At 37.4% G+C, this 11947-nt stretch overlaps 1 protein-coding gene across 10 annotated transcripts in view; it reads right to left on the bottom strand.

The window, feature by feature from the left end:
• Positions 1-1378: 1378 nt before the first annotated feature.
• LOC125660924 (ras-responsive element-binding protein 1-like) overlaps positions 1379-11947 on the bottom strand; it is a 33427-nt gene continuing 22858 nt past the window's right edge. For 3 of the 10 annotated variants that reach the window (XM_048892742.2, XM_048892771.2, XM_048892779.2), the window contains 11 exons: positions 11194-11744; positions 9525-10722; positions 7887-8064; positions 6890-7556; positions 6318-6615; positions 5407-5675; positions 4891-5236; positions 4311-4501; positions 3410-4037; positions 3052-3299; positions 1379-2962 (listed from right to left, as the gene is read on the bottom strand). In XM_048892742.2, the coding sequence (XP_048748699.2) occupies positions 2765-2962; positions 3052-3299; positions 3410-4037; positions 4311-4501; positions 4891-5236; positions 5407-5675; positions 6318-6615; positions 6890-7556; positions 7887-8064; positions 9525-10722; positions 11194-11744 (4772 nt within the window). In that variant the 3' untranslated portion in view covers positions 1379-2764. The remainder of the gene's footprint in view (positions 2963-3051; positions 3300-3409; positions 4038-4310; positions 4502-4890; positions 5237-5406; positions 5676-6317; positions 6616-6889; positions 7557-7886; positions 8065-9524; positions 10723-11193; positions 11745-11947) is intronic. The other 7 variants (XM_048892765.2, XM_056152758.1, XR_007364554.2 and 4 more) reach the window with 6 other exon arrangements.

Genomic DNA, 11947 nt, shown 5'->3' with positions numbered 1-11947 from the left:
CAAAGCATTTATAACTTGTTTTATTACTGATCTTATTTTCTCATTGTAGAGAACAGAAGATGTATTTTTTCTAAGAAGATGTTATTATATATAATATTTGATTTTTGATGTCAATAAACTGCACTCTTGAGAGCGCTGCTATACCTACACACTGTGTTTATTTATAGTATAAATTATATATGTTCGGTTGAGTGTAACAAATTAGAACATACATGCAAGTTCACTTTTGGTCATTATCCGCAAGAAATGAGTTAAAGATTTCATTCCTATTGACATACCACAGACAATTGTTTCTGTAAATAAGTTACGACGTCTGTATACTACCACTAATAATGTTATTAGTAAACAGAGGCAAGAACTTATTTACAGAAACAAGTGCCTGTTTGACATATCTTAAGTAGAGTTACGACCCTTTGACTTTGAAATATAACTTCACATCTCTGGATTTGTATTAACATGGACATATGAAGTACTCACAGGAAGGCTATGGAATTTCTGAACTGTAAATGATGAAACTCTACTTCTGTTCCAAATGAGATGATTTTACTAGATGGGGCATATTGCTTTGTTCGTCAATAGACAAACTGTCCAATTATATTTAATGTTCAACGATCATTAAATTTCACAGGCAGATTTGTCAAGATTAGGTTATGCTAGAGAGCCCCATGACCATTAGGTCATCTCCTAGCCTTGTCCAACATGCCTATGCAGATTGATATTGTTGGTGAAAGGCTCATTATCAGAAAACTATTGCTGCATGCATACTAGAAAGCCTTGGGACCTTCACCCTTTGACCTGAAAGGGGTTGGCAACTACTCTTGATCAAATATGAAGTTTGCTGAAGACTCAATTTTCTCAACTGATTGGTTGGAAAATTGTATGGATGGCATAAAATCCCATTAACTTTTTACACACATATCAACAGGAATCGTCTCGGAAATGACCAACCCACCAAAGAAGTTTGCAGCGACTAATTTTCGCAATGGAGATGCATGTAATTTTAAATTAGAGAAACAGTAAAGACTGCAGCAAGAAATGTTTGTGATGACGAGGTTCTTGTAAACTTTGCAAAATTTCTCAAATGCTAATAGAAGTTGGTTTACAGTAATAGGCCCCTCTTCAAAGGGGGTATACTGGATGAAATTGGGTTCAATGTCACAACAGACTTTGGCATGATAAAAACCCTCACTGATGCAGCTCCAATTGCCCTACCTAAGTCTGAATGTGTGGCACTTCACCTATAGCTGGCGACATCTCTAAACGAGAGAATAATTCTCAAGGGGACGTAACACAAACAACCCACATCATATATTGTATCGAAATTTAAGCCTGGTCTCCAGACCTGGAAGATTTGATATTACGTGTAACAACAACAACATTTTTTTCTACATAAATGGTTTAATGAATTTCATTCCATATTAATGCTGTTCAACACCAGCAAACAAAATTTTAAAAAAATACACACAAGTTCCTAAAAAAATATTTGTGACTTGAAACTCCATACAAATGGTGAGGCTATCAAAATCCTTTATCCAGTCTTAAAACGATCACGCAATAGCAGAATTAAAATAGAAGAAGAGAGACAGTTTTCGAGGATTTGATTTGAAACATTGCTTTGAGACTACTCTTATATCCATGTCCTACAACACTAACAGGAGACTCTAATGAATACTAGAGTTATTGACCCTACACCAAACTAAAACAATTCTTCAATATTGTCATCTTGTATCAAATAAATATGGAAGTTAGACGATTTAATGCAATGAATCTTGCATGAGCAGAATAGTTGGAATGATAGAAAACTAACATTATGAACAAAGGAATGCATGGTTTTCAAAAAAAAGGAGATTGAAAGTGGTCACCGTAAACATCCATTTATACAAAATAATGTACAAAATTCAACATAAAAAGAAATCGTAACAATAAATAAATATTCTGACTAAAACAACAGATCTGCCAAGAGACTAGGTGTTTTCTTTGCACTCGTACTTTTAAGACTCACAAAAACGCGCAGAAACACTTGCAGTGGGGGTGGGGTGCCATCTTATATACCTCCTAAAAAAAAGGTGGATTGTCAACAATCAAACTAGACAAAATAATTCCTCTCAGAGCAATCATATAAAAACAGGAAGTAATATATACACATATTACGATATTGGAATGTATATAAATATATGTACAATTCAATGTGCCTTTGGTCCTCTTCTTTGGGAATTCACATCCATACAATTGGTGTACCTTTCTTCCCTATGGACAAATCATTCCAATTTTCTCCTACATTGTATGAAATAAAAATGAACACAGTGCAAAATCAACAAAATAATAGTTTGGAATGTTTCACATATCGTATCCCTGAAACATGGTTCCTGTAAAACAAATGGAAAACATGACTAAGTGGTGCTTGGATACTATCCCAGTGATTCCACTGGTTAACATTTGAATTCACAAAGACTCTGACAAACACACAAGTAAAAATTTTATCATAAAATCCCATCAGTTTATATTCTTAGTTTCACACGCAGGGGGTTCTCATCTTTCTGAATACTGTACTATAAAATCATACACACTCTGTATTTTACAAGCATGATAGCATCCAATTTTGGCAAAATGCGAGTTCAATGCTAGAATTTCATTCTACTGAGAGACATTCATTCATTAGCAGTTTTCATGTAAATTAATCATTAATCCAACAATTAAAAATCCAAGTTGTATACACTGTACAACTGCAGCACACTCTACACATTCTCTATTTCCACACCGATCTTCAAACGCCCAATAATTTGGCGGCGTTGTCAGCAGAATCCAGCATCTGGTCAATGGATCCCACATCGACCCCCAGCAAGTTGTGGAGGATGTCGGCACTGTTGTCCTTGCTATCGGACTCCATGGTGATGGTGGTGGTTTTGGTTCGCTGTGGCGTTGCGGAGGAAGTAACCGTGATGAATTGGGGGCGATTCTCCTGCTGATACAGAACGAACATATCAGAATACAACGCAAATTCAAATTCATAACGTATTCGTTTCTTAGAACAGAAAGAACATGTTTACTTACGACGACTTTCGGAGATTCGGTCATGACAGTCACAGGAATGACTGGAATAGCAGTGGGCATTCTGGGTAATATTGGTCGATGGTGCGTAACCAGTTTGCTCACGCCTGGTTCATCATGATTGTTGTTGTTATCTTCATCGTCACTTGGGCTCAGTGAACCGGAGTCCAGGTGCTTCTTGCGATGTCGCATCATGCTGTGCTTCAGGGTGAAACGCTTGTGGCAGATATCACACTCAAACGGCCTCTCTCCTACAATAAATTACGACATTAAATTCATTGGTAAAGAAGCAATGTTTGCTTGTTACTTCAAATACATTTTCTTCATGAGAGTTTAAAACTATTGGTTGGTCAATATTTACCTGTGTGGGACCTCATGTGGCGCCGGAGATCCTGCAAGGACCAGAAACGCTTGGGACAGAGTGAGCAGTAGACTTTACGCTGCATGTAGTCAGCAGATACCACCTCCATTTTCGGGTCGTCTGCATTCTGGCCCGGGATCTCTAGAACTGCCCCCTGGTCCACTTTGTTACAATTATTCTCCACCACCTTGTCCATATGTTTAGCAAACTTGTCGACATTATCCACCTTGTTCTTCTCCTTCAGGATCTTCCAGTCGGACGAGTGGGCACTCTCCTGATGGTCCAGGCACGACTTGCGCGTCTCGAACGAAGCATCACACAGGTAGCACTTAAAAGGGAGATCAATATTGTGCTCCTTCAAGTGACGCACTAACAGCTTACGAGAGACGAACTTCTCGCTGCACTTCCAGCAGCTGGTGATCTTGTCCACATTGTAGTTGTCTCTCTCCGGATTGATCTGGCGTTCTCCGGATCCTGTAAATTCTACGACAGGTGTCGGTTTGGGGGAAGACTCCTCTATGGAGTTGTCAATGCTCAGCGGAATGATGTCATCATCGTCGTCATCATCATCTGATTTCAGATCGTCAGGAACTATAAATGTGGTGATGGCAGTTGGAGTGTCAGAAACCTGTGGAGATAAGATAGCAATGTTAGTTTTTGCAATCACACAAGTCCTAGAAATTTTTCAGTCAGCAACACCATATCTGTATCATTGGTTGTATTAAAATGTTCAATTTTAAACTTAAGTATCGCGTGCAAGATTTTTTAGTAAAATGAAACAAAATCATAGAATTACACTTAAGAGGAAAAACAATAACAAGACTTTCTGTGAAATGAAACAAAATCATAAGATTACACTTGAGAGGAAAAACGGTGGGAAGATTTTTTGTGAGATCTGTACCTTTAGACAGGACTGCTCATCCTGACTATTGAGCTGATTGTCCAGGTTGTAACTCTCAATACTGTACATGCCTCGCTCGTGGGGGGGAATTGTGGTGCTGAGGCCCTTAGTGACTGCTCGGTCCAAGTCGGCCAAGGTGTCAGGTAAATCACAGCCAACGTGTCTTTCTTTGTAATGCTTCAACAAGTTACCTATAATCCCCAAAAGATGCTATCAAATACCGATGGAAAGTAGTCCAAATGTACTACAAGTTTTCTCAAAATTTCATGAAATAATTTAGAATCCTTATTCTACACAATAAATATTGTATAAATTCACAAATAGCCTCCCGTGAAATTAAGAATCTCTTTTATCTATTGATCACTAACTAAATATTGTATAAATTCACAAATAGCCTCCTGTGAAATTAAGAATCTCTTTTATTTATTGATCACTAACTTATGCCATCTGATTATTGCACTACAATTTCATGTTCTCAAAAACTGATGCTGAACACTGATTACACAAAATCAAGTACTTGTGTAATGTACGGAAAGTACAACAGAGATGGTGAAGATTTTGGATTTTGAAATATGTGTACCTTGAGTTGAGAATGAGCTGAACACACAGAGGTGACACTTGTAGGGACGATCCATGGTTTGTCGAGACAGAGGGTCCATCATGTTAACTCCATGTTTCCTGATGAGGTGACGTTCACGGTTAGACTTGGTGGAGAATGTGACTGGACAGCGAGGACATTTAAATGGCTTCTGTCCAGTGTGGGTCAAGAGGTGACGGGTCAGAGAACTGACCCAGGGAAAGGTCCTGGTGCAGTAAGGACACTGCAGCTTGTGCGGAGAATCAGCATAAGAGTTTCTCTTCTTCTTTACCAGTAGTTTGTCTGCAGGTTCCATTACGGTCTTTGGTATCTTTGGTGTATTAATGAACTATCAAGAAAAAAAAAGCATTCGTTTAAAATAATGCAACAGGATATATAACCAGACATATCATAATTTCTTATTCTGTATAGAAATGATTTAATTTACAGGGTGGACAAAATATTGACACCACAGTGTATAAAACTGACACTACAGCACAGGAATGAAATTCTGATTACCATTTTAGCAAACTGCTCTGGGCTTTCAGCGATCTCGGGCATGTCCTGATCGCTTTGCATGCTGGAGTTGTCCCCCTTGTTCCTAGGACTAAGAACAGGAGGTTCCTCAAGATCTTTACTTTTTCCTTCTTCATCCATAGAATAATCCATGGAGTCCTCGCCAGACTTGCCAGAAAGGTTAGAGCTATCAATGGGGAATGATCTAAATGGTTGAATGGCAGCATCCAAAATTCTTTTGACTGAGGCAAGATCCGAGGCGGAATCTAAACCTGTGAGAGAAAGAATCTCCAATAATAGGGGCATAAAAAAAGACATTGAAAAAAAAAAACAAAAAAAAACCTCCAGTATTCATCTACAGAATTTATGTTCAGTGGTACACTATTCTATGATTTCTTAGCAGTATTACTTTTAACAAGAATTAATATAATGCATCGTGAGAAATAAGACTTCAAAATATCGTTTGTCTTCAACAGCTGGCATCAAACATTCAGTAATTAAAAGTCATAAAGAAATAAAAGCAATGAATGAATCTAAATCCACTAAATTTTAACCATTCAAAATTCCAACTAAAGAATTATGTTGGAACAACAACAACGAAAAAAAAAAAGAATAAAAAGAAAAGAAAGATTATTTTTAAAATAAGCACACCATTCAGTTCCATATATTAAACACTACTCAAAATCATGTAACTCTCAACATAGGAAAACTGAAATGCACTTATAAAAAGTAAAAAAACATGACCAACACTATGGATATACTTACACATCCTAATATGAGAACACTTTCAGAAGCAAAAAGATTTTTGTTAGTAAAGAAAGCCATTTTTTTCTAGTCAACGTATCATTTTGGTTTATGAAAATTTCAAATTCTACGTGTACAAAATATGATATATTCCCGGTGATGATTCCTACCATGATTAAGTTTGGAGTCAGGTTTGGTAATCCTATCCTTTAGACTCCTAGCATTGTTGACAGTCTTGGGAAGCCGCATCAGGATTTTTACCCTGTTCTCACTGCCCTGACTTGCAGAGAGTTTGGATGCTGGCAGTTCCGGTGACGTAACATCCTTCAGGGCCTGCTGCTCCATTCTCTCCAGTAAATGGCGGTGGTCCTGCAACAAGTGGCGCTCCAACATTTTCTGACTGGAGATTCCCAGGGGACAGAACTGGCACTGGTACACATTGGTGTCATATACAACAGAGCGGGAATTCTGGAAAACGTCAGATTCACTTAGAATTTGAATTGGCCATTTCTATTCAATTTTTCATTGTATCGTTAATTCGTTTAACACTCCCATTAATCTCAGAGATTAATAGGAAATGAAGGTTCTAATCTATGGTTTGCATTGATATAGGAAAACTCATTTATTCATCAATATTTACATTACCATTTTTTTTGCCTTTGAAATCTTTACAAATTATAATGATACACAAAATGAGAAACAAAATATTGTCAAAGTTACTCATGAGGATCTCTGAACTCACAGATGAACATACCGGTGAGGGAGATTCAGAGCCGTCCCTTCCTTTCACTGACAAATCTATCGGTAACTCGTCCACTTTGGGTTTGATATCGGGCATTGATGTTGAACTCTTGTTTACGCTGAAATCAAGAGGCAAGTCTTCTGTGTCCATTGGTTCCTGCTTGATTGTCATAGCTTCAGGTTTCCCACCTGTTACAGGTGACTGAGTACGGCTCTCTGTTGCCAGGAGAGACTTGGTGGAGGAGTGTGCAGCTGGTGGAATTCCACCATAAGAGTCCATTGTGTCGGCCATCTGACTGTCATCAGACAACCCCTCCCCAAATGATTTCTCTCCATCTTCCAGGAGCGAGGGTTCATTGACATGGATGAACTGCTCGATCTGGTACTGCGACACCTCAGGATGCTGCTTCTGAAGATGTCTGACACAGTTAGCCTTGGTGGAGAAGCCAATGTCGCAGCGCATACATAGGAATGGTTTCTGCGGACAGCTGCTGTGCGATCGCAGGTGGTGCTTCAGGGCACGGAAAAACTTGAAGTCTTCTCCGCAGTATTTACACACGGTGTCAGGGGACTGGAAATTCTCCGCTGTGCTGGAGGACTCCGCTACATACTTATTGTATCCTATGGCAGAATCCACTTCCTCTTTCATATACTTGCCATGCTTCTTTCTGTAAAATAAGTAAATAAATGCAGGGTTTTTTTATGATTCAGAATGAAATTACAAATCAAACATCAACTTCTATACATAAACAGTTACTGAAAACCAATTTTTATTCACTTGCAAGAAATTTTCATGAGAAACTCATCATCGCAAATATTTCTCACTATGAACCAATCCTATATTGTCTCTCATATTTGATCTTATCATGAAAATTAGTCACTGAGAACCAGTTCATCACTGGAGAATAACAAAATAATGTCATGGAGAATAACAGTTGGTTTACAGTACCAACTTCTGCTTTTGTCAAAATGTTTTTCGAAGTTTTGTAAATCCTTACTTGACATGCCTCTCACAGTTTGCCTTAGTGGTGAAGGCAAAATCACAGATCCTGCACTGGAATGGCCGCTCTCCATTGTGAGTTCGGAGATGACGAATTAGCGTGCTCTTATCAGCACTGGAGTAATTACATAGGTTACATTTATATGGAGACAGACCAAGATGAGTGCGAGTGTGACCTGCAAACAAAAATAAAAATATTCCCAATAACCATCAATTTGTTTTACAAACAATTATTCATTAAATGTCAGCAATTAATTTTCAATTTCAGTTTATCTTGGCACAAGGTTTGCTTGGTTAATCTTAATTTATCAAAACTCATTTTTTTAAAAATTGGTTGATCATACTTGGAGGAGATTGTCTCCCTTTAACCATGATGCACAGGTAAGACATAGCTATCACAGTTACTACTGAGATTAACGGACTCAACTAAATACACGAAAGGACCACACAAAACTCAAATGAAAATGAATATTATTAAACTCGCATAACTAAAAAAAAAAAATCATTTTAAAGTCATGCTTTGCATCAGTTTAAAATATCTTAAAAACAAACAACAAATATATATAAGTCAGAGGAAACCAAGAAATAAAACTTTTTAAGCTTTTTTTTTTTTAAAGAAACACATCCCATGCCTTATTGCCATCTGTTCAGTTCTGGTTAATTTTTTTTTTTACTTTAAATAGACAATTTAATCCTAATAATCTAAAAAAAAAACCCAAACTAAATCTGTTTTTAACAACAGTTTAAACACATCAAGACGAGATTTCATTAAGATACAAATTAGCATGATTTTTCTCTCTTTTTTATTCTTTAATTACACAGTAATTATCTTGTTAATTATCATTTGTCACTTCCATTCAAAGCGCATAACTAAAAAATTAAAACTGGCCATAAATAAGTTATTCTAATGCTTCTGTGTAGTTTTCTTTGCCTATCAAAGCCTTTTTTAATATTAAAACCGTAATTAACATTTATGTATTTGAGATCATGCATTATGCAAATAGGACTTGCAGGAAATAAAATGAATACATATACACAACAATTGAACATTGGTACAATATGAACAAGTTGATACAGTAACCTGGTATCGCTTTAATTGCTGAACAAAATCAGCGCTATCAAAAAGAAAGTAAGGCCGTATTACATCAATATTAAAAAAATCACAAAGAATCAAATATTGCTGAATTTTGAAGAAAACTGAAAAAATATCAGCCACATAAAAATTCAGAATTTCTAATGGGTCTTTTTATTAATAATGTATTTGCTATGCAAATTATTTAATTGAATGTCAGCTATTCTCTTGAATCTTCAAATTAACACGTTCCCTGTCCTCAGTGATTGAGGCGCTGTCAATGAACCAATAATTTAGCATAACAAGGGACAACACACCATCATCAATTCTGCCGATTCTTTTGAACATGTGTGACGTACAAGTGCAGTTTAGAGAGCCTCAAATAAATCACTTTCTCACCAAGAAAATAACCAAGGAACCCAGCAAAATTGGTTAACCAATCAATCTATACACTTTTTTAAACAATTATATGAGAAAGATATATATTTTGAACATAAAATATATAATAATTACATCTTGAATTCAAACTCTGAAATAATATCACTAATAACAGAGTTGTCTTACCTTTCATGGTTCTATAATTTGTGAACACAAGATCGCAGTATTTGCATTGGAATACACCATTCTTGTTAGGGTACTTGTCCGACATTTCTCCAGAGGAGCCACTCTCACTGCTGGGAGGTGGAGTAGGAAGAGGACTGGACAGGTTCTGTCCCCCCATCATAGTGGACAGCATGGATGGACTGGTCATGGCTGCCAGAGTGGTCAGCTGGCTCAGAGACACAGCACTGTTGGATTTAGATACACCCAGGGGAAATAGAGAGGGCATAAAGGCCTTCAGCTGTGATGCACTAAGACCAGACATTTGTTCCATGCCTTGGAAAATCTGAGGCATGGCCATGGCTGCCTGGACAAATTTCTGGGCTTCGATGTAAGCCTTAGCCTGCTCTTCGGGAGACAGTTGGGCAAATTTGGCGGCAATAAGGGAATTAACAGGAGCAATATCAGAAGAGAAAACTTGGCCAAGCCTCGCAAAATAGTCGTTGTTTTCTTTCTTATCCATACTTGAATTTGATTCTAATTTCAATTCCTTTTCTCTTTTCTGCAGAAGTTCAGCTTCACTGACAGTGGTCAGACCAAAAGATGCAAGGAAATCGTGTTTTCCAATTTTATCAGGTTTTGGTGATTTCAGGACTTTTTCGGACTTGGTCTTTTGCATAACATCATTGAAAGCTTTGTCAGAGAGATGTTTGACCATGTGAAGGTGAAGTTCATTGGTATCCAGAAAGTCACATTCACACAGTGGGCATTGTGAGGTTTTTTCTGGGCTGTGTGTGTACTCATGTAGAAGAAGAGAAGCCCGGGATGGGAAGGCTTTAGCACACTCGCTACAATGATAATTGTGGTAAATACTGCTGGATAATCTCACGTTTTCTTCACAGTAAGACTTAGCAACCAAAGGAAACTTTTTGACAGAGAAGTCCATAAAGCCAAGATCATAAAATCCAACAACTGCTGGTGGAGAGGTCTTCACTTCTAGCTTGTTTTCAGTATCTTCCAGAGGTTTCTCCTTACTGTGCACCATCAATTTGTGCATGTTCAGCCCCCGTGGGGTGGGAAACGACATGTGACATATTCCACATTTCATAGAATACTCCGGATGGGTGTCAAGGTGGGTCTCTAATCCATATTTACACAGGAAACCCTTGTTACAGACTGGGCAATGAAGCTGGTCTCCTTCCTTTTCCTCTCCGTTTCCAGACTGAAAAATAAATTTAAAAACCTTTTTATTACTTTAATAAAACCACAAAAATAATTAAATCAAATCAAAATCATAATTAAAATACTTCACCCACACTTTTAAAAATTAGAAATTGCTACAAAATTTTAAATATCTTTTCACAAATAATTGATTATTAAAATCATGATGAGTCTCTGCTTCACCTGTTTGAGTCCAGCAATGACGAGACAATGTTTATGAATACACTGAAACTCTTGAGATATTAGCACACGTTAAGCTTGATGACAGGTGCTAAGTGATAAGCGGGTTGTCAAGTTAACTCTAATTAATCATGCAGAAAATTAAGCTATTTTGTCTATACTGATACATATTTTCTAATATGATAAATATATTCCCAAGCCATTTTATATGTTAATATAATCATGCAAATATTTTTAGCAGTATAATCGAGACAGATCACAAGATATCACAAAAGCTGTCCGTTTTCTCTACCTCCGAGGGACCTTTCCTGTCATGGTGGGCGGAGTTGGTGAAGGTTTTGATTTCCGTGCGGGAGTCCTTTGGTTTTTTGGTAATACTGGTTGGAACTGATGCTTGTGTGACTAGGATTGGGGTTTTTTCGATAACAACCTGATTGGATGACACAGGTGCTACGCTGATTTTCTTTGCAGGACTGGACAACTGGGGAGAATACTCTATGAAGTTGTATGCTCTCTTCTGACCGGCCGAAACTGGTTCACTCGGAGTCAAAACTTGTGTCACTGGTTTGGCCTCCAGTATGGATAATTTTGGCATATTGTTGAGAAGTTCAGCAGACAGCAGAGAGGTCCCTGGGGGGATGACCAGTGATGTTGCAGGGGTGCTGGTGTTTGGCATCACGGGTCGAGATTTCCAGGTGGGAGTCTTGGGCTTTGGACGGATGGGTTTAATTCCTGACGATCCACTGAGATCATTTTCTTTGGCATGAATGCGTGAATGGCGATGCATATTTCCATTCGTTGTAAATGACATTTTACAGATTTTACACTTAAATGGTCTTTCTCCTGAAAAAGAGTTTCCATAAAAAGAATTGAGACAACAGAACATTTTGACAAGTCCATAAAACTAAAGGTTAACTAACAAGGTTTTTTTAATGTGTGAAAGCCACATAAAATGAATACAAATTGACCACATGAAATATCATAATTTTCTTTTTTCTTTTCATTTTCTTTCTCTTCATTTGAATTTTTCATAGTTATGTGTAATC

The sequence above is a fragment of the Ostrea edulis genome, chromosome 1 (genome assembly GCF_947568905.1).
Source record: "Ostrea edulis chromosome 1, xbOstEdul1.1, whole genome shotgun sequence".
NCBI classification, from domain to species: Eukaryota; Metazoa; Mollusca; class Bivalvia; order Ostreida; family Ostreidae; genus Ostrea; species Ostrea edulis.
This window is presented reverse-complemented; position numbering and strand designations above follow the sequence as displayed.